Source organism: Styela clava, chromosome 11 (assembly GCF_964204865.1).
Source record: "Styela clava chromosome 11, kaStyClav1.hap1.2, whole genome shotgun sequence".
NCBI lineage: Eukaryota > Metazoa > Chordata > Ascidiacea > Stolidobranchia > Styelidae > Styela > Styela clava.
In genome coordinates this window covers 14,143,658-14,165,957 of record NC_135260.1, presented here as the reverse complement: position 1 = coordinate 14,165,957, position 22,300 = coordinate 14,143,658, and the positions used below count along the sequence as shown (strand labels likewise).

At 32.0% G+C, this 22,300-nt stretch overlaps 1 protein-coding gene across 7 annotated transcripts in view; it reads left to right on the top strand.

Annotated features, from left to right (window-relative positions):
* LOC120347653 (phosphoinositide 3-kinase adapter protein 1-like) overlaps positions 1-19,308 on the top strand; it is a 34,025-nt gene extending 14,717 nt beyond the window's left edge. For 6 of the 7 annotated variants that reach the window (XM_039417707.2, XM_039417705.2, XM_039417704.2 and 3 more), the window contains 13 exons: positions 4,448-4,536; positions 6,569-6,768; positions 8,736-8,860; positions 9,822-9,961; positions 10,816-10,908; positions 11,944-12,030; positions 12,497-12,594; positions 13,077-13,331; positions 13,710-13,761; positions 14,067-14,110; positions 14,480-14,569; positions 15,129-15,280; positions 15,611-19,308. In XM_039417707.2, coding sequence (XP_039273641.2) covers positions 4,448-4,536; positions 6,569-6,768; positions 8,736-8,860; positions 9,822-9,961; positions 10,816-10,908; positions 11,944-12,030; positions 12,497-12,594; positions 13,077-13,331; positions 13,710-13,761; positions 14,067-14,110; positions 14,480-14,569; positions 15,129-15,280; positions 15,611-15,827 — 1,642 coding nt within the window. In that variant the 3' untranslated portion in view covers positions 15,828-19,308. The remainder of the gene's footprint in view (positions 1-4,447; positions 4,537-6,568; positions 6,769-8,735; positions 8,861-9,821; positions 9,962-10,815; positions 10,909-11,943; positions 12,031-12,496; positions 12,595-13,076; positions 13,332-13,709; positions 13,762-14,066; positions 14,111-14,479; positions 14,570-15,128; positions 15,281-15,610) is intronic. The other variant, XM_039417706.2, reaches the window with a different exon arrangement.
* The last annotated feature ends 2,992 nt before the right edge of the window (positions 19,309-22,300 follow it).

Sequence of the window (22,300 nt, the reverse complement as noted above, 5' to 3'; positions counted from 1 at the left end):
ACTCAGAGTAGTCTGTTCCAGGGCTACTCAACTATTTTTACAGAAGATCCGTAAACTAAACTTCAAAATTACTGGAGTTCGGCTTTTCAGAAATTATATTTTGACATTTTCAAACGTGCACTTCCTCAACCGGCTAATAATTACTCGCTAATCAACATAGCGCTATTTGCTTTGTTTATTAGGGCACTTCAGTTCGTTCTATATTAGTCAGGTGCAAATATGAGCAAATAAGAAAATAATCTTTTAAACTCATTTAAAAGTCATTTAATAAAAGGAAACCTTCACATATCCAAAGTGAGGCGAATGTTCAGAAATAAAGATTCAGGTGCGGTCCAAATCAAATACTCAAAACGATTTACTTATCGACCATTTTTGCTTTAATTTCACCTGCAACACCAATTGAATTGAGTTGTCATATCTTATTTCATTTTGAATTTTCCACGAAAACACGAAAATTTTAGTTTAGTATAACCTCTGTTGCTTTATTCCTTTTTGTAAAGTCTTTATCTGATTGACTTACTTTCATAATATTTCAAGAATTAGCATGCCTGCTGAAAAATACACACCTGTTGTAGTTGTATTACAGCCAGGCGACGAACTGAACATAAATTAGGTAGGGTAGGATACTCATGAATAATTGGTCGGTGTGGTGCCAAAGCAGGGATGTGTAAATAATGGCCCGCGGTCCGGATCCGGCCCACTGAAATGTTTCATTTGGCCCACTTGTGTCTGCTGAAATTATGAATATAGTTTTTATGGATATGAAGTTCCGTTGAAAATATTGATGAAATCAACTTTATAATGACCCCGATTATTACTTTGTACTCCTTAGTCCTTACTATTATATAGGCCAGGGATGGCGAACCTTTTTCAATGAATGGGTCAAAACTGAAAAATTATATTTTTAATAACACAGAACAGAAGATTATGAGTCACAGATATTGAACCAATGTTTGAATCTATAACAAAATTGCTGCATCTTATCGTGCAAATCTTATAAGCTTCAGTTGGTGTTGTGTTGTTTTGGGCTTTATTCGTGCATCACTTCCATTAGGGACTATTAGACTCTTAATGGCACTCGATCATTTATGAAATTTGTGTAAGAAAACACGCATATGAATTCCCCAAAAACGTTTAGGATGGTGCGACAAATTACTTTACGCTGCCAAAGAGTTTAGAGGGAATTCTACTCTGATTGAGTTATATTTTTCGATCGGCTCTCAACCATATTAAGGCACTTTCACACTAGGTTATTATTTTAAATCTAAAATATTTTGTTCTCTCAACGGCATTGTAGGCGAAAAACTAATAAATGCAGAGTAGCATATAGTTCACGTACACCTCTCAATACAGTCTTCAGTGACTTTGGTTCATGCACTTCTGAAAGGGAACGCTGTAACAAGGCGTTGCGAGAAATAAACAGATCAATTGTATTGTTTTGTCATAAACGATGTCACAGCCAATATGTGCACAACTGTATACAGGGGTGACACGTGCTTCCAAGATTGGGAGTTTCGAAAATTACCTTACCGAACCGGAAATTAAAAATTTAAATTCGAGCCTTCAGCCCAGTAACCAAGTCTATTATTACTTATCGATTGTAATTGGTAAATATGTTGATAGGTATTTGTCTGTTTGTCTGTTAGATGCACACGATATCTCATGAAAGCGAGATTGAATCTGCTCCAGATTTTGCATGTGCATTCATCATATTTTGGGCGAATTATTTCATATAATTAGCGAGTTATTAATTAATTAGTGATGGGACACAAGGTGTCACTATGGGGTTAGAGCGCTGTTTTGGGGGTCCCCCAAATATTCGATCGATAAGTCTTCGGTCTCTGACCGATATTCTCGTTTGTAATTTGTCCACTTAAAGTAATTGCCCATTCCTGGGTTAAAGCATTAGACTTCATCGCGGGTTAAAATACCATGCCCACCAACTCAACCAGAGTGTAATAAATGGGGTAAGCAGTTCATAACCGGAAAGATTTCAGTCGATCCAGAATAAAGTAGCTTTTTACAAATCAGCTGGGGGTGGTACAAGGCCTTGTTCAGAAGTTCAGAACGCAAGTCGCATAAACACATCGAATTAAAAATTTGGTGAAAATGTTGTTTTTACCTGAACTTAAAATCCCACATTTTAATATAATCCGATGAAGTGTGAGAAATATTGATAATATCTAAACTAAAGATAGGCTTTCTGTTCAGCTTCACAGGTATTGTGTATACACAAGTATTGTTCCTGTCTACAGTTCCTGTGAGTCAGAATATTATTATTTATCAAATGTAATCATGGAGATGATTACATGGCTTTTGTGTAGTATAGACAATTTGTCTAATGTCACTGCAGTTCTGTATGAATAATTAGTTTTATCGCACCACACCACCCAGGCAAGTTATTGTAGGAATCCTTTTATGCTTATGTGTTAGTTAAAATAATGCTGGTCTAATTGTCAACATGCCTGATTTGCATAAAAAGCTGATATCCAAAATAAATCCATATTCTTACTCAAATATGATAAAGTTCTCAATTTTGAGTAAAAATTGGTGTCAAGTTTATAAAAAGTTTATTTTCTGGCAAAAATCGATTTTTTGAAATCTGAAGATATAGTAATGATTTTACTGTTAAAATGTGGCCCAGTAAAACAAATATTTTATTCTTCAAAATTCTTTTACGGTATGTATTAGGAATAGTAAACGTTTTGGGTTTGGCCGGCCCTTGTTTAAACAAATGCATATCTTTGTAGCTAAAAGTCTTTTTTAAGAATTAGTTGGTTATGTATCCTAGTTTTTCTGGAAATATAAATTGCATTATTATAATGCCCAAGTGCAAGCTGGATACTTAATTTATTTCATGAATAAATTTTTATGAGGCAACTTTAGCTTGATATAAACTTGGCCAGGGCAAATAGGTTCTATAGCTTTTTGCATACAGCGGAAATTTCCTTTTATCGTCTAATCCATTGTGTGTATGTATGTGCGTTCCAGCCTACGAGGTTGAAATGCGATACCGGTTTCGGTGGGTTTTTTCAAGCTCGCATTAGGCATCTCATAACAGGAAGACGGCTGTTTTGCGAGGTGGCATAAAGAACAAAGGATGAAATTCAAATAACTATAATCGGGTGGTGATTGCAAAATCCATCTCGCTTGAGTTGAAAATACTGCGATTCTTTTTTTTTTCATTTGTACCTTAAAATGTGCACTTTACTTGAATTGACTTATAATATGCATAGAAAATTATGGCTTTGATATTATGAATTAGAAAATACATAGAATACATATAATTTACATCTACAAAATAATGGACCTGAATTAGACATCACCCAAACTGAACTATCCTATTTTTATTCATTTTCATTCCATTCAAGTCTATGCATCTGGAACGAAAAACTAGTGAGTTAGTCCGATACCTGACATGGACTGGTATTCAAACGAGAGAGCGTAGTGTGCCATATGGTTGGGTCGTCTTATCGCCATTCCTCTCCCAAAATGCATTGATTTGTTCATTTTTATAAATGTTCCAAGATTTTTTTTAAATTTTTATATACGAATGTTGAATATCATGATTCAACTTGAAATTGTTTTAGCAATGATATTTCACAGCTTGAAGCAGGAAGTTGCATAATGAAATTTTGAATATTAAAACTTCTCATGAATCTGCATTTTAGTCGGCGATATTTGCCGACTTAACTAGTTGAAATCTGATCACTAGATAAAACTGATGTTTTGATGGAGGAAGTCAATGTGATGCCACATATGGGTTAACTTCCTGGTATTTCAATAGGAGAATATTCTGAGTGGGCTGGGTGGCAATATATTAATCGTATTGTTCAGTGGTGATATCATTTTGTATTCACCGTTCGTTGTTTGTCTGTTCGATCTTTCGAGTAAGTACACTTTGTGCTGAATAGTAAAGTTGTCGGGAGCTCTATGTTCAACTCTGTCTTCTAAGGTAAATGAGTTATTATTTTCGATGGGTTTTATATTTATAAAAACGAAAGTTAAATTTTTTCAAATTTTTTTTCGATGTGGCAAGGTAATTCATTGTTCGTGACTATTAATATGAACTATCGATGTTTTATTTTAGACAGATTTTATTAAAATTTTTATTTCATTATTTATGTGCATTTCCACAATTTACATATATGTTATTTTTGCTGAATGAAGTATTCATTCATTCATCTTCAATTGTATTAAAGTTGATAAATTTTTATCCTGATTTATATTTTATGACTATAAAGTTTTTTCTCCATTCTTTAATAAATTTGTTTTATTCATGACCTTATTAAACATAATCAAAATAGCTTTTGGCACTGTTGAGGTTTCTTGCAAATATGCTCTTGTGCGTATTATGGGCTCTGATGGCCTATAAATTTATATGATTATTTCTCCTATAAAGTGTGTTATTAAGTTTTTACAATATCTTTTATTTTTTCTATATCAGATTGCTGACAGAATCTTTCAAGAAAAATGTTCCCGACAACAAGTTGTCAATTGTATTCGGCAATGATCAACAACTGGGTGAGGATCAAGGTAAAATATCATTTTCATCACAATTTTTTTTTTCAAGTTGCAATCAATTATGTCTGAGCAGCAATTTTCAATACAATCTATCTTTTGAGAGGAGACTATTAATTTTGCGAATTTCAAAGTTAATTTGAGCAAAAATTACCCAAAACTGACCTAATGTTGTTCTGTGTGGTTAGCATATCAAGAAATGGAGAAATTCGAAAAAAAGGCATGATAAGCTCTGATTTAAAAAATTCTACCCAAAATACAGTACAGAAAATGCAGCAATGTCTGAAACAAAAGCTGTACTCCAAAGTATGGAGTCTATAACCAAGAAACTATACAGTCTATCTTTTGTTCTTTGGAATTGAATGTTACTCATTGTTCAAATATTGCTACATAGCATCAATCCGTTACTTCTGAAACTTTAACATGTGACTTATTGTGCACTATTTAGAGGTCTTATATAAATTGTTGAACTATGTGGTAATGCAACTTCAAGCAAATAAGAATACTTTTATATTGACAAACACACAGATATAACTTTTGTATTAACTTTGTATTTACTTTGTGCTTCTATTATGCTCCCATTTGTAAAAGTTTTCTTGTTTAGCCAAATTTACAAATGCTGTCAAATTGAAGATGGATTAATTTAACAATATATTTGAAAGTGAATTGTTAAAAATCAGAGTTGTAGTCATTTGTTTATTTTGTTGCCCTGTTTAATTGCTGCGCAGTGCTGTTATTTTTTTTCACAAACGACCACGAATTATAAGAAGGCATTTTTTGATCAAATACGTGAAGTATGTATAAAATTCTTTGTTTGTGTAAATGAATTTTTGACTTTCCGTCAGCTGACAGCAAAATAAGTCTCTAAACGGCATAAAGAATTTAAATTCTTTCCATTTTGTAGACTTTTTTACAATGTTATTTATTTAATATCAGGATAACTAATAATTATCACTGAAGACTTTGATCATAAATTTCTTTTTATAACAATATCACATCGCGATTCGCGCATGACCTAATACTGTCGTCTTCTCTTGTTTCGCAGGATAATTATATCTACTTCCTTATTGTTTGGTTAATGCTGATCATGAATTATTATCGACTTCCTTGTTTCTTGGTTATCGACTCCATGCTTTGTAGTACAGTTTTTGTTTCAGACATTGCTGTATTTTCTGTACTATATTTTTGGTAGAAATTTTTTAATTAGAGTTTTTCATGCTTTTTTTCGAATTTCTCCATTTCTTGATATGCTAACCACACAGAATGATCAGAAAGGGTCATTTTTGCTCCAATTAACTTTGAAATTCGCAAAATTAATAGTCACCTCTGAGCTCTGACATATTTTGTCAAAGATTTTTGAAAATTGGCATATTCAAATACGGCCCATTCAAGGTATATTACATCATAAAGGGATTGTATTACAGGCTTATGGGGTCAAACATTTAACATATTGATAAAATTGCAATTTTTCAAATTGTACACAACAATACATGCTTCACAGAAAAATTCTAAATGTGCTCTTATATTCGTTCAAGGCTAATTAAGGTTATAGAGTATCAATTTGCAGATATTTCAACGGGTTTATTTTTCAACCAGAATTGTTTTTAGTTCATCGTTGTTTTGATTCCGTCCGCCTCTTTTCCGCTTTATAATATCAACTCCTCCGCATTTCCATATGATAACCACCTCGTTTCCTAATTTAATAATCTTACTGCCGATTGGTTATTGTTTATGAAACTGTCAATCAAAGTTTCCCTTATTCTTTTCTTTCATTGATCGACATTATTAACGAAATATATTATCGGTTTGAAAATTTGCAAAGGGGAAAAAATGCATTTGCTTCGATTATATTTTACTGAATGTGCCTCACTATTATTTATTCAATGAAAACTGCACTATAAGGTATAAGTTAATCATAGTTATTAATAATATGTTCACAACAAATAGTGAATTCAACTACTACTGCATCAGGTCCAAATTGTTTCAGTGTATAATACATCAACTCGTAGCTACTTTTTTATTTTATTTAATTTCATTACTGTTTTAGATGGAAATCGAGAAGAATATGTTCCCACCCTTCTCCATTTTTCTGCCATGTATGGACTTCGCGACTTGACAACTAACTTGCTACGATGCCCTGGTGCAGTGCAAGCTTACGGTACAGCGAACTGTGATGGTGATTATCCCACAAATCTGGCAGAAAAATCGGGACACTGGGATCTTCGAGATTTCATGCAAACATATATGGTAATTTTTTTCTATCAATATTGTTAAATGATGGCTGATTAAGTTAACAATTTCAAATTATTTTTGTGCAGTGGTTCCCAAACTGTACTTGACAAGGTGTTTGTGTTTGTGTGTTACAAAATGATTTTGAGTACGCCTATTAAAAAATCAATCCATTCCCCAAAAATTATTTCTATCTTTATTTACAACTTTACATAAAGCGATAAAAATTGTTATAAATAATGAGATTAGATTTTTTCGGCTGATTATATCAAACATTTAGCCACATCGTAATTATTTATGGGCACGAAAGTTAACTGACATATGGCATTGATTAAATGTACATGTAAATTAAAACTTTTCCTTGCTGTAATTTCATGTCAATAGTGTCAAAATTTTTTTTCAATGCGCCGTGATTTTTTGATTCAGAATGTAAACTGACAACTCATGAAGTTTCGAAAACATCTAGGTTATATGATCTCAAATATGCAAAAACTGTAAGCTTGCAGTGTAATGTTTTATGAAAATTTTATTGTTTGATTCTATGCTATCAAAAATTTTACTTGAAATAACTATTGATCAAAATTTTTTGTACTAAAAATTTCCATATTACGACACAAAGATAGCATCATTGTATTATTACGTGAGAATGAAAGTACTATTTCACTCCGTGGTACTGGCAGGGGATTTCTGCTTTCTTAAAGCAAGACTAAAATGTTGTACCACGGTTTAGATGGTACAATACATTCTCATGAGCTGTCAACTCTGCTGACTACGAACTTCTCAAATTATATAGAATAGAATCAGGAAGAATGGAAATACCCCCATATGATCTTATAAAGGATAGGATATTGCACGATGACTCAGGGCTGACTCTCTATTTCAGTACGGTTTCCCTCTATTTGTAGTATCTGTATATAAAGCGCGCGTCTAGTTTTAGTATTGACAGAACAGATTTGCAACACGGTTAATAACATGTGTAGAGTTGTACATAAAATAATTTTCAGTTTACTAACAATGTGACAATTAGTATCATTATTAAAATTTCCTATAAGACACGATATTGTTTAGTATTTTCAAAATTGGATTAAATTGCTATTCTGGTCTAGTACCATCACGCGCCATGCCCGTACTGTTTGATTTTCATGGCATCGCACCTGATTGTACGAAAACCATTATGTGCACTTTCAACGATGAAAGCCATCTAACCAGTGTCTGCTTCCTGTAACTTATCACCAGTAAGCATTCATTTTAGACCATATGTTACGATAGTTATAATGGTTTGAATATCAATGATGGCATTGTGTTGCCGCCAGAATAAAATGCCAGGAACTATTTTGTTTCAACTAAATGCAAATTCTTGGTATTCCTATTATATTAGATTTCTTCTGCCTCAATGACATCTAATAGATTTTCCTTTTAGGATAATAGTTTCAACAATATCATCAAAAACGATACAATTTATCTACACTTGGTATTCACAGAAATTTCCATATAATTGTGGGTTTTAATAATGTCAAAATGCTCAATGCTCAAGAGAATATGACATTTTACAATATTATCATCAGAAATTGCTGAAACCAAACCATTCTTCATTCCAATACAATCTAAAATAATATTTTCAAACATGGATTATTCAATATTTTTTAATTCGAGTCTATTCAACAAAAAGCATGTAGAAATCGACGTATATTCAATAAATTTATTTCTGAAAATTGGGGAAATTGAAAATCAACAGTCATTAAATTGGTTTCAAGCTTATTGGTTTTCAGAAATTAAATGAAAGTCTTTTTTAATCATAATGTGAGATAAATATGAATAATTTTGAATCCACTCCTTTCGAACATCCATGATTATCATAGCAAATACTTTTGAAACTTAGTTTCATTTTATCATTTTTAGGAAGGTTAACATAAGTTTTACATTATTATATAATATCGTAACCTGACGGCCAATGTTTTACAACTATTCAATTCCTATTTTTTAAGGAAGTAGCAGCGATGGTTCACGATAATTATGGCAACAAAGGCAATATGCAAACGTCTGAAATCATGTCAAGTATGGTGTACGGGCAATATTTAAGCTTCGCAGGAGACGTCGGCATTCCTGAAGAGTAAGATTGATATCATATATAAAAAATTCTATTCAGCAAGATTGTTCTATTCTGTATTCATGAAAAAAACAGAACGTGACCTCTGAACTATCCATGACTATTTGAACTATTTTAACTTCCTGAATTTTATTCGTTTTGTACCAATAAGAGTTCAAATAGTATTGTATTACATTTTCTATGTTACATTCTTCAGGGTTGCTGTCCTTGTATTTAACAGTTTGACTGTGTCATAACATCTCCCCCAGTGAATACTTGATCTTTTGAACGAAACCGTCATTAGCATTACTATTAATTTTATTTCTGACATGAAGGGCTATTGCAAGCAATTAAATGAATGTCGCTTTTTTGAGCTTTGCTTATAGAACATCACTGCATACTATACATCTATTTAATAAGCTTTGTAGTAATCGTTGTGATAATGTGAAAATTTACAATGGCCTTCCTGGCTTGCTTTTTGAAACAATATGCTCAGGAAGGACAGGATAGGAAGTATGAATTTATACATCACACACAATCACGATCACACGCGATCAAATCAGAGTTCATTATGTTTTGCCTGATCTAAATTCATTATTAACAAAGAAAGGTCACTCAATTTCAAACCATGTCATTTTTTATTTTGTTTTTGGTAAAACCTGCTCCATTCAGGCTGGTAACATAAAAGTGATTAACCTCCACGCTTTCAATAATCACTCTAGTATTAGGGAATAACCAATGATAACCTGTTGAAAACCAAAAAGATACATCCCATACACATAACAGGAGTCATATGCCAATGCTATTTTTCATGCCCTGTACTTTGCTTCATCAAATTGTGTATGCATCTTCATCTTATATCACTGGCGAAATTTAAAAAATACTAAATTTATTATTTGTAGGTCATAAAAATAAGGTATATTTTTTTCATACTGATACCACAAATTAAATGTCTAAGTAATATAAACTTTCAATTTACTTTCAGTATCTATGTGGCCATTGGGGATGGTTTTATGTCAAATGTGAACACACCTCCAGGTTATGTACCTATGCAACCAGCAGCCGTATCACATGATCTGCCACAGAGTGTTGATTATGATTACACCTTGAGAAGAATTTTGGAAGGTGAGAACATATTATATCATGAGTTTAGATTATATAAATATATTTAATATTATATATATATAGAATATATTATATAATGAGATTGGATCAAATAAAACATAGTGATTTGAAGAGTGCCATCTTGAACATTTGGTAATTTTTTTTGTAATAAATGGCATTATACCATAAACTGCATAGCACACTTACAAGCAGTACAAGCTTATAAGCAGACGTGACTATTGGTATCGAATGTTAAAATTTTGAGTTGAACTTCTATGTCCACCACCTCACCTAAGGTATAAGATTTTGGGCTTTTTTAAAAACTAGCTCTTTACTATTAGGGGCTAGTGCTACATAACCTTGTCCAGAATAAAAGGCATGTAGGAACATCATTTTAAAGTATATAGCTTGTATGTGATTCAAAAGACTATTTGTTGTTAATTTTACTTCTGAATCATGTATTTTTAACAATTTTATGATCATCGATTCCATTAGTTTTACCCAGATATTTTGAACAAAATCAATACCAAACCTAACAAGCAACAAAATCCTTATTGAGTTAACTAACTCTCATTTAATCAGTATTTTTTATATTCTACATTCGTTTCTAATATATTTTCAAAACTTTATTTTGAATCAATTCAGTTTAAATTTATCTGACAATCCTTGTTATATTTTGAAATTCTATCGACTGATGATGTTTTTGTTCATGTTACGAGTCTGTGAAAATTTATTTCATGATACAAGCATTAATACTATGTCCAATAATACAATCTCCATTCTCCACAATATGTCTAATTATTCTATATCGTTTGTCATTTGGTATTTTGTTCTACATTTTCTGTTCATTTTTGTTTCCATTTTTTTGTTACAAGGCGATGAGCCAGAAAAAGAATATGAGATGCTTGATAGCCCGTTACAAATACCTCCTATTCCTGGTGAAAGACGTAAAAGTACTTTTATGTGTGGTAAGTTCATTACGCCAATGATAACTACATTTAAGATATGTACAATTGAACTCGCTCTACCGTAATGGGCATTATTCGCATAACATGTAAGTCATGTATGTATCTGTCATCGTCATCAATGGTATTGAATCTTTTAATTTCTGCTTCCGATAACTTTGTCATATACCAGAAATTAAATTAACTAACGATCATGATTTAAATTGTATGTTTTTTTTTCAGAAAAATATATTTTATAATGGAATTTACGCCTGATCATTTGTTATCAGTTCATCATTTGTTGTCAAAAGTTAAATTACATTCTATATCTATACGACTATTATTATAACCTTTTGAGTTTGAGTCGTAGTAATGCAACGGATATCAAAAAACACTCCTATTAATTAAGCTTACACATTGTAATTTGTAATATTGTATTCAATATTTTTTTCACGCTGCTTTAACATTGTTCATAATATTTATTTCAATGTTGAGCCATGTTTGGATAACGATAAATGGTTTTGTTTTATGCACACCTAATTTTAAATCTGAATTTTATGGAACTGTCAATCAAATGCAAATTATTAAAAGATATCCTGATTTTCTGCAACTTTTTTTTTAAATCAAATCGACAATTAATCATTAACAGATAAATTTATAAAGTTTAAAATAGTTATTTTGCTCAAAGCAAAGTTATGCACACTCACTCAGAAATTGGTATCTGAGCGAAGTTACAAATGATGCGAAGAGCTACTAAGACTATAGGGATATTAGTATAGAATTGCATGTTAGTAAATATCGATTGGTGAGAGTCTCAAAGTAGTTCCGCTCAATATAATTAGGAAAACACTCATGAGGTAGAGAATTCCGTATAAATGCAGTTCTTGAAAAAAATTATAACCAGTGGCATCAATTTGGCATTAGATTACTAAAAATTGTTAATTTCTATAAAATGAAATATCACACAGAAATTATTTTGTTTAATAATGATTGATAACATATTATCCGTTAAATCTTAGTTGAGAAATTTTTTATACCTGATTGTTAAAATGTTTTCAGCACCTGTGAATGAAGAACCTCCTCTTCCACCACCAAGAGAACCAAAGCTACCACCCAGAGAATCAATTGACCCACAAACTGCAATGTGTATGTTTGAAATCCTAATTACTCAGTTTTGGAAGCTTTTATTTTATCAAAATACAAAGTACTACGGGTCTGTGGTTGAAATATCCCAAATTGTCATGACACATGACACTATAGTTAAAATACTATCTTTCTTGATAGTTTGTCGTAGTTTTATCATCATGTTTTGATTGATTCACTATAGCGATAGGTTAATGGATATGTAGGTTAAAAGTCTTCAATTCAAGCCTTCCTTCAAATCACCTGCATCACACATTAGATTTAAAAAATTTGGCAGGCTAAACTGAATAGAAAATTGCAGTAATCCCAAGTGCGTTGTTAGTTGAGTTAGAGGTGTAAACATCTTGTATAGGTAGGCTACCTCATTTACGCTATGTGTTAGGTACCTGCTAATTCTGCCCCAAACTTCTGAGTATACATAGTTATTTATATATGCTGCAGCAATTGAATTGCTCATATTTTTATTCAGTGACACTCCCAAAGTTTTCATCCAATATGTCTCCAGCACAAGAAGAGTTAATTTCATTGCAAAAGAAAGTAAAATTGGGAGAACTTACAATCAATCAGGTAAAATGTTGCTTTTTATTGACTGACTAATCTTAATTTGAAAGTTTCAAGTTTAATTTGTATAAATAAAAGCTTGATTTTGAAATTTGATGTGGAACTATATTTAGGCTGTTGTTTCATAGTAATAGTCATGCCAAAATACACCAATGGCACCGAAGTTGAGCTCGGCTCAGAAATAAAAAAATTGAGCACCGGAGATGTAACCATTGTGATTTCAAACCAGCTCCGCAGCACTGGTTATAACTTGAAGAACTTTACGAAGTAAGTTACTAAAATTAATAATCAAAACAAAATTCATGTCATGCGACAAATTTTAAATGAATCATGTTTTAACATAAACTATTCACAGTAATTAAAAACAATAAATAATGTCTTAACTGCATACAACTTTAATTGACTTTGAATTCTCTGAATTTTGCAATATAAATCTGTACTGCAATTTTCTATATCTTTCATTATGTATATTACATTGGCTATTTTAGGCCGTTTTTCGCTTCAAAGAATGGGAGAGAAAACACAAAGAGACTGCAGCTTCATTCCAGTATCAACAAGAAAATCTACATAGACTAAGAATTAGTTTGATGAAAAGTAGAGACGAAAGAAAGCAACGAGGAGACAGTGGTTCCATCAAAATATCAGAACCTCTCGTCGCAGGATCGTCAACGTATGACAAAGTCTTGCTTAAGACTAGACGAGAGGTCATGGTGGATGCTTATGGAGGAATCGGAGAAAAAACTGTAAATAGTGATAGGATTTAAAAATAATCATATTTAGTTTATCAAATTTGTGTTTATTCGTTTTAAAATTTGAGAATTTAATTTAAAAAAATATTGAATAATTACTGTTGTCGGTTTGTGAATTTTTTTACAATCATTGATGATGTACTGTCAGCACGGATGTAGCCCATATGTAGCTGTTTGCTTCACTGTTCAAATGTTCAAGCCAAGTATGTTTGCCACATATTCATATGCCTCATTGTCCTGTTGATAAATATGAAAATATTCAAATTTTGGAAAACACCACAATTTATCATTATTTATTGTTTGAGAAAGTAACAATTCCCAGAATCGAGTGGTCTACTTTCTAGTTCAAAAATTTAATTTATGTTTTCACAGCCAAACAGATCTAGTATTGAGCGACGAGGTGACATAACAAGACAAAATGAATGTAAGTATAAACTACTTTTTGTATCCAATTTTTTTGATTATTTGTTGTGTGTGTTGAGTTAATAGTTCAAAACGTAATTGACTATAATAATTGAAGAGATTTATAAAAATTTCATTTCATTGTATATGAAAATATGCTCAATATTAAAAATTTGCTTTCAAGTGTTATTTTTGGATAAAATTTAAAATTTAATTCCATTCTGTAAAATAAAATTTGTCAAAAGTAAGCTTAGAATGTAGAATATTGAATCATGATCATTAAAATTTGCTTGGCAATTCTCAAATTGAAAATTCAAATGTTTTCAGATTCACACGGACCAAGCAGAAATTCTTTTGGAAACAGCTTCAAGGTATGTCATTAAGAAAATTTCACAAAGTCTAAATTACGTGAATTTTTTCGAGGGCAAAACTGTGAAAATAACTTCGGTGTTTGGATTTAACAGATAAATTGTATCTTTTACCACTGTTGTTGACAATTTTGTATAAATAGTTGTTGATGCAAAAATATTATTGATAAAATATACATATTTTTATAACATCACTGTTTATTATTTACTAAATGAAGTGTCAGGCTGGCTGTATGGTCCAGCAATTTTTTTTTTTTTGTGCTTTAGGAGACTCATAAATGAACTAAAAATGTTTCACTAATTACCAATGTTACATCCTCTCTTACTCTGTCCAAATTTTAAACCTTAAAAATATTTTGTTCTCTTCACCAGAAACATCCATCATTTGTTCGGGGTAGGCCACCTCCCTCTACACCAGATAATATGTCAGATAGATTATCAAGATTGTCTCTCAGCTCAACGGTTTGTTTGATTTTTGTTATAAAAGTATTATTAAAACATGACAGTCAGATACTTAGCTCAAAAAAATAAACTCGAAATGGATTAGTTACATAATCACATTCTGAATTATTCATTGATATTTCATTAAACAAATGATTTACTTATGTTTAAAAAATCCAGATTGAACTGAAAAGATAAATATCAAGCGATTGTATTGTCTATCACGATGACACCAAATAGCAGTAACAGCTTTCAAATTTATGTTACTTTCATATTTTTATTTTAAACTCCAATTTCATCATTTTGTCTTCTATTTGCACCGCCACAAGTAAGCTCTAAAGTGGTCAATATTGGGATTTAAGGCCCCTGGTTTTGATAGAGCTGGCATCTTTCCTGACCACATAGCTTTACTATTTTATAAGTTCCTGATAGTGGTATTGCTTATGTCCCTATAACAAGACTGTAAATAGACTTATTGGAAGCTGATAATTCTTATCAGCGTAACTCGAAGTATAATAATATTGCTTATTCAAAGCATTGACTTTGGAACTTTTAATTATTGTTCTGCTTCTATTTTAAGGGTTCTTCGATCAAATCTACAGGATCAGAGGGCAGTAACCCACCGCTTGGTTCTATATTAGCATCCATTCATGCAAGAGCAAACAGTCCATTGCCCCCACGCCCCACTAAAAACAACAGCATGTCAGAATTTGGTCGACCTTTGACTACCAGGTATGCATACAATTTGGTGCTTAGTGAATGTTGCACATGCTAAGGCATTTTGTACAGTTCTCATCCACTTGAAAGCAAAATTGCTTGTGGTAAGTCGAAGAATATATGTGAAAATGCTACCAAGAAAAGTGCAAGTACTCACATTTCTGCATTATGTAGAACAAGGGATATTAAAATCCTTTCAAAACACTCTGAATTTCTAAGCATTTCTATCTATTACATGTTTGGACTTTATGAACATATCATAGGAAAATATAATATAACAATAACAGAACTAATTAGCCAAAATCTAAACTATTGTCTCATGTTAGATATTAATTTCCTTTCCAGTCAAGTGATGCCAAGTCACCCTGAACCTTGGAATCCATACAGTCATGGCAGCAGTGGCGCCGCATACAGTCATGGCAGCAGTGGTGCCGCATACAGCCATGGCAGCAGTGGCCCTATGTACAGTCATGGCGCTGAAGCTCCACCACCTGTGCCACCACGAGATGATCAAGAGTTTCATCGACCGAATGTACCACCAAGAAATCCAAGATACAAATAAGTCCATTCAAATATGCAATAAAGCTAAGATCCCAGTGCAATATAATGGAAAATTTTCTAGTAAAACATTAAATGTAACTCATTATTAGTATTGAAAATTTATTCTCTGAATTGTGTCACTTGAAATCAGCAATGAAATTATTTTTGATGTTATCTGATTCTCCCGTTATGAGTGCTGCAGTGTCAGGGTAAACAGTTTTCAATCATGTGAAACTTGACTATTTATTTAATCATTAGTCATAACTCATAAGAAAGATTGGAAAGTATAAACTGTAACTTACATACCATAGGGTCTACTGGATTATGAGACACAACAGTTTCGAGCAGTTTAAGATGTCTGGTTATTTATAAAAAAAATAGTACTGGTTTCGAGTGAAGGCAATAAAGTACTACCTGATCCATATACTGGGTACACCGGCTTATTAGGCGCGATTGATTTTTTAGGAAAAAATCGGATTCAGAGTGAGCCTTGTGGTCCTTAAATTACGGTAATCTTACAGAACTATCTAATCAAAAGTTGTAATTGCAGTGCATCATGAAGTTCTTTTTTTTTTTTTAATATCCACCTATTTTAAAATTGAAATTGCAGAATTGAAACTGCCAGAACTGCTATTCCCTATTGCCTTCTATATTCTTGAATCATGAATTTGATTCAATGGCTTTTTCGAAACTTTTTGAAATATTGCATACTGGAAATGTGAGCAATAGACAAATATTTCATTATTCAATTGGATCGAAGAAAAATTTTAATACTTTGCCATCAGCTATGCTTTTGCAGAGTTGTAGTTGACAATCATGGCCAAAATAATTTTCGCCTTTTTTCTCATGCATGTTGTTTGTTTATATGTACATATATACTTTTAATAGACTCTTTATTTATTATAAAAGTTTTAAATTAGAGATTCACTATTCTTCCATGACTTTTCACCGCCACTTAACATTGTGTTTCGGTTTTTTTGTTTTCTGAATGTTCTTTATATATTTGAATATGTGTTTGCAAACAGAGATTATAGTGACCTTACATTTTTATTAATTGTTTTGCTATGCAGAGTCTGCCCTACTACCCAAGTCTAAATTTACATTCCATAACGACCTGGCCTTGGTTGCGGGCTATGCAATTATGCAGTGGTTTTCAACTGGTGTTCCGTGGAACGGGATCTTCAGATGTCCCGCGAAAAATTGTTAAAATAATTGTTACAAATTAAACAAAATTAAATCATGACAAAGTCAAGTAGAAATCGAATTACGTTTTTGTCAGCCTTTTGCGGTCTGATATTAACAACCCTCATTCATACCTAAGCTCTTCTTATCCTAAATTTAAATTGGTTACGTATTTTTCCAACTCTAGTCTACAAGCTATTGTTCATTTTGATATTTCTTTTCTATGCCAAAATTACTGAAGGTAATTATTAATTAATCGTCTATTTCCGAAATATCTTTAACAATCATTTGGTGTTTATGATACAATTTATGATCTAAAAAGTGTTCCCCGGATAGAAAAAGGTTGAAAACCACTGCAATAGAGTATGTTATGCATTTTGCGAAGCCTATTCTTTAGACTGTGCTAAATTTGGGTTTAAATTTCCAAGTGCTCCTAATAAATTCTAGATGAAATCATTTATGATTATACCAAGTGTGGACATTTAGTAGCCGCTGTCTTTATAATGAAAATATATATTTATTTCTCCAAATGATATATCAATTAGTTTTTAGTCTAGTCTTACAGAAAATATCTTCTGACTAGATTATCTTTATTGACATGATATTTATTGACTCAAAAAATTGGACAATTTTAGACTTTTTGGAAAATTTCAAATCAGGTTTCGGCTAATTTTCTTGTTTAAAAATCGTTAATGCCTCATCGAAAATATTTTACAGATTAACCTTCTTTCAGGTGTTCTAATCCTAGATGACGATACATACTTCACAAGGCTTGATGTCAATTTAAAAAGCTATTCGGTTGTTGCCTTGATCACTGTTCAATTCCAAATATGTAAATATTCGGAAAGGTTTGACTTATTAGTGAAATAATGTTTCTCTAAACCCGCTGTAAGATCACATACTATGCAATCATAACGTGTGACCAGACTAATAATTATTTAATCATATAATATATATATTCAGAATATTTTTATGCAGATAATAATGATTTAATGTTTAGCAGTCATTTAGTAAAAATTTTAAGGAGTTATTGTATCAACCATTAAAATTTCATTTTTCCATTGTCATTCCAAGGATGGCCATGCCTTATTAGCACTTCCCAAATATGTCCCATACTTTGATCAAACTTGCTCGTCACGACTCCGGTAAATGTTATACTTATCCTAAAAGTTGCTTCTTATTGACTTATTGTTTTAAAACAGTATGGAAACAGTTTTTCTTACACATGCTAAATAGCATCCATCCAACAACAGCTCAATTAAATTGGCCCTAGATTATCCAAATTAGAATTCAGTTCGTAAGGTATCAGCTAATTTTGACCCAACAATAATAGCATCGGTCAATTATATTGATCATCAAATAATGACATCTCAAAATGAAATTCTGATGTTTGTTCTTTACTCTTAAGCAGTGATAGGCTAAATTATGTTCATATCTTTTCTTTAGTTATTTTTATTTTGTATTTAAGTAAAGGTTATTCAAGTGAATATGGGCACTCGTGCTGTAAACCCTATGTAAGAAATTGATTGCAACCATCAGCAAATCTTTTGTGAAGGAATGATTTATACATGGCTGCAAGTATTTTTTACTAAACAACTTGATGCTCATTGATTGTTTAGAGAATTATAAGGTTTATTTGTTTTTTTGTAGAATCCATTTTAATAGGATTATCTTATTTTTTACTTGGTATGAATTTTTCCTTGAATCATCAATCACCCTTTAAGTTGTAGAGTTAATCATGTTTTCATTTGTACGGCATAGCCAATGTAATGATATTACTACACTGTACATTTTTTTTGTTTTATCATCTATCTGTTTTTCTCTGCCTTATATCTTCAATTTACGTAAATCTCATCCATCAAATTATACCTGCCTCTGTATTTATTTTGTTTCAGATATTTTTTTACAGATTTGATTTTTTGAAACTTGTTGGCCGCAACTCCTTTTTAGAATTTGCCAATAACTAGCTAACAATAACAAATCGTAAGGCGAAAATTATGTTTTATTCAAAAAACATGTTGAAAATAAAAGAAATGTAAATATCCAAGCCCCCCTCAAAAATTGTCTTTGTGGGGGGTCTCCCCATCGTTCTAAAATTATTTCCAGCTTCACAAGTATTTTAAACTTCTTTCGTGACATCGTTTTTTTTAAAGGCAAATTGTATGTATAGTGAGTGGATATCTATGCTAAAATATTTTGTTGAGGCAATCCTTATTCTAGTTTGCTTTTTTAGCTGTACTATCTATCCAAGAATCTCATTTTTTTGTTATGTGTGGTAACATTTATTTTGCTTTCTGGAGAAAATACAAACTATGAGTTTATGGTCTGTATGATGGCTGGGAAAATCAGGGAAACACTTTAACCGTTTACCGGCTAAAATTAACCGGTTAACCGCAGCGTGACTTTCACATATTAATTTATAATTTTAGCCTGTTACGTCACAATGGTTACAAAGCAATTTCGCGTGACCTTATCCCGGTATCGCTCGAAATTATTTACGAATCGAGATAGTTTCGTGATCGCTCCGCTGCTCGGTAAAACCCGATTCCGTTATTATATGTAATTTATGTGACAAATTTTTAGTGTTTGATGTTACAATTCAACTTTGAAATATATAAAGAAAAACAGCATCAACTACGCACTTGTTGGCTGACATTGAATATACGATTTTGAAATAAAATCGTGAACAATATATTTCGACCAAAAACTGATTCATAAATTTATTATTGTCAAATTTTCATAATCGGCAATCTTGGTACTTCAATTGTTTTTCTCATTTATTAGGTCCTCACCAACATAGTTAGCGATATTCTTTTGAATTAAACGCCACAGGAGATAAATTTGCGATGACGTAATCATTTTTGAAAGAATTGTACATTATAAATATGATTTGTACCTGAGATGTCAGTTAACGGTTAAAGTAAATCGTGACCGTTAACCATCCAAAATCGGTTAACCATTCCCAGCCCTAATGAATGCAGTATGCAAGAAAGGGAATTTTCCACTGCAATACTCCCATAGACCCATAACGCGTCACTTACTCGTTAACCATTTGCCCTTCTATGCTGTCTAGCGTTATTCGATGTTTGAAGCATAAATGTAGGCATTAATTAATTGTAGAACCAGTCCGAAATCTGATTTGCTGTGTAAACAAACATTTTGAGTGATGAAACAAACAAAAATCAGGCAAAAATTTCATATATATATTTTCCATGTTACATTGGGACGACATGAAAAAGCCATTGGCTCTACGCTTTGAGATTTATCCCAGAAAAGAAAGCATTGATGTTGTTTACTTACACAACTTGCTCATGATAGAGAAGGCGGGCTTATAACCCATCATCAATGCAGGAATTTCTTCTAGATACCTTTGAAGAAGTAAGTCTTTTGAAATTTTGCAATTTCAGGTCTTAAGGGTCGGGGTAAGGTCCATATGCACATAACAGCTGTTAGAACGTGAACTGCTTTACTTTTTTATATAATTATTCGCATTTCTTCATTTTGTAAACTGTATTTTCAACCTGTTGCTTGTGAGCATGTCTGGAAGGAATGACTTTTGGCTTTTTTCGAAGCAATAAGGGGGCGCGAAGTTTTCCGAAGGTGGCAAGACTCAAAAAGTTTAATAACCACTGCCCTATTCCATCACAGTCTCTTACGATGTTACCAAACAATACATAGCTCTTAGTCTTAACCATCAACCTAATGCTGATTTAGATAACGGTTCTCCCGCTGTATCTCTGGTTGGCTATCAACAACGCGGAACACAAGTAAAACGACAAAGAGGCAAAAAATAATCAACACAAATAAATAAATAAGATGTACCAAAATGCGGAGCAGTTTCACATGATAAGAGTAAATGCGCGTTCGACACAGGAGTCAAAACACACATAAACTCCATTATAGGCTCAGTTATGTAAAGCATAAATCAGAGAAATTAAAAAAAAAAGTTGAATAATATTATTATTACGGGCACCCATTTATATACAATGAACTTGGATAAATAGCTACACTGAACTTAGTACAAAATGGTTATGTGTTGACTTTGCAACAAAGGTCGTCTAAACCAGACTTTAAGTATAAATTCGATACTGGCAAAAACATTATGCCAAACAAAGTGTTGTTGACATGGGCATAATTAAATCATCAAATATTTCAAAAATACCAAAACTGAGCTTACAACGTCTTTCTCTACGCTGACATTGTCACCGGATCGCCATTCACCGCATGCAGTAACGGTTTAGTCGACCCTGTCAGTAAGATGAATGAGGAAAAGACAAATAATTTTGAAGTGTAACATATAGACTGATCAATTGGCCGCAAATATTAACGGCAAAATTCGTTGGTGTATACTGTATATGATTAAAACGACAAAATGGAAAAATCAGTGTCGTTCACAAATATTAGTAAAAAATCTCATTGCTTGACAAAAACATAAAACTTACATGTAGAAGCCTAGTCGAATATTTGTTCTTTATTGTCGCTTACTTTGTTTTCTTTTTTTGATTTGTCTTTTTTCTAGAAAAATATAATCAGTCCGAGGCTCATTTATATGTTTATTCTGAACATTTGTAAATATAAGAAAATGAGCTGTGTCATTGAAAAAAATGTAATAAACAGTAGGCTACAATATTCTGATAGATTTACATTGTATATTGAAACTACCCACCTGTACAACTGATAACAAGCTTATAGTTAGACTCAGTTGTTTTTAATTGGAAAATGAATACAAAAAATCTATAATAGAAAGGGTAAACTCAATACCACTTGTATATATGGCAACTTTTTAAAGTCTACTATAGTCTCTGTGAGTCAGTCAATTGGGTAAGCAAATCCAGTTTACCATTGCAATGCATTGATAAAAATAAACACGTCAAGAATGTATTCACAAAAAGCAGTATGGGAATCATGTCGGCCCGTTTTTTTGAATTCGGGATGCAAGTAAAAAACCATTGTACATATGCAACAATGCTCCATTGCCAGCTAAAAGAGAAGACTTTTTCCAAATAACTCACGTGACCAAACCTTAGGTCAACGCATAGGAAGTGTAAACGCGTGTTGAAATAGACTATTGTTACTGTTTTCATTACGCAAATCACTTTTTAGTATTTTTGAAAATCTGTTGGCCTAATAGTCGAGTAATGTTGTTGTTGAATATATATATAGAGGTAAATAAACAATAACATTTGACATTCAAGCAGAATTTAACCAAAAAAAAAAAAGAATAAATATGAACTGACAGCGTGAATAGTATTAAATTATCAGCTGCATTCAAGATTCAAGTACTACGGTCAGGGGCGGATTAACCAGTAAACA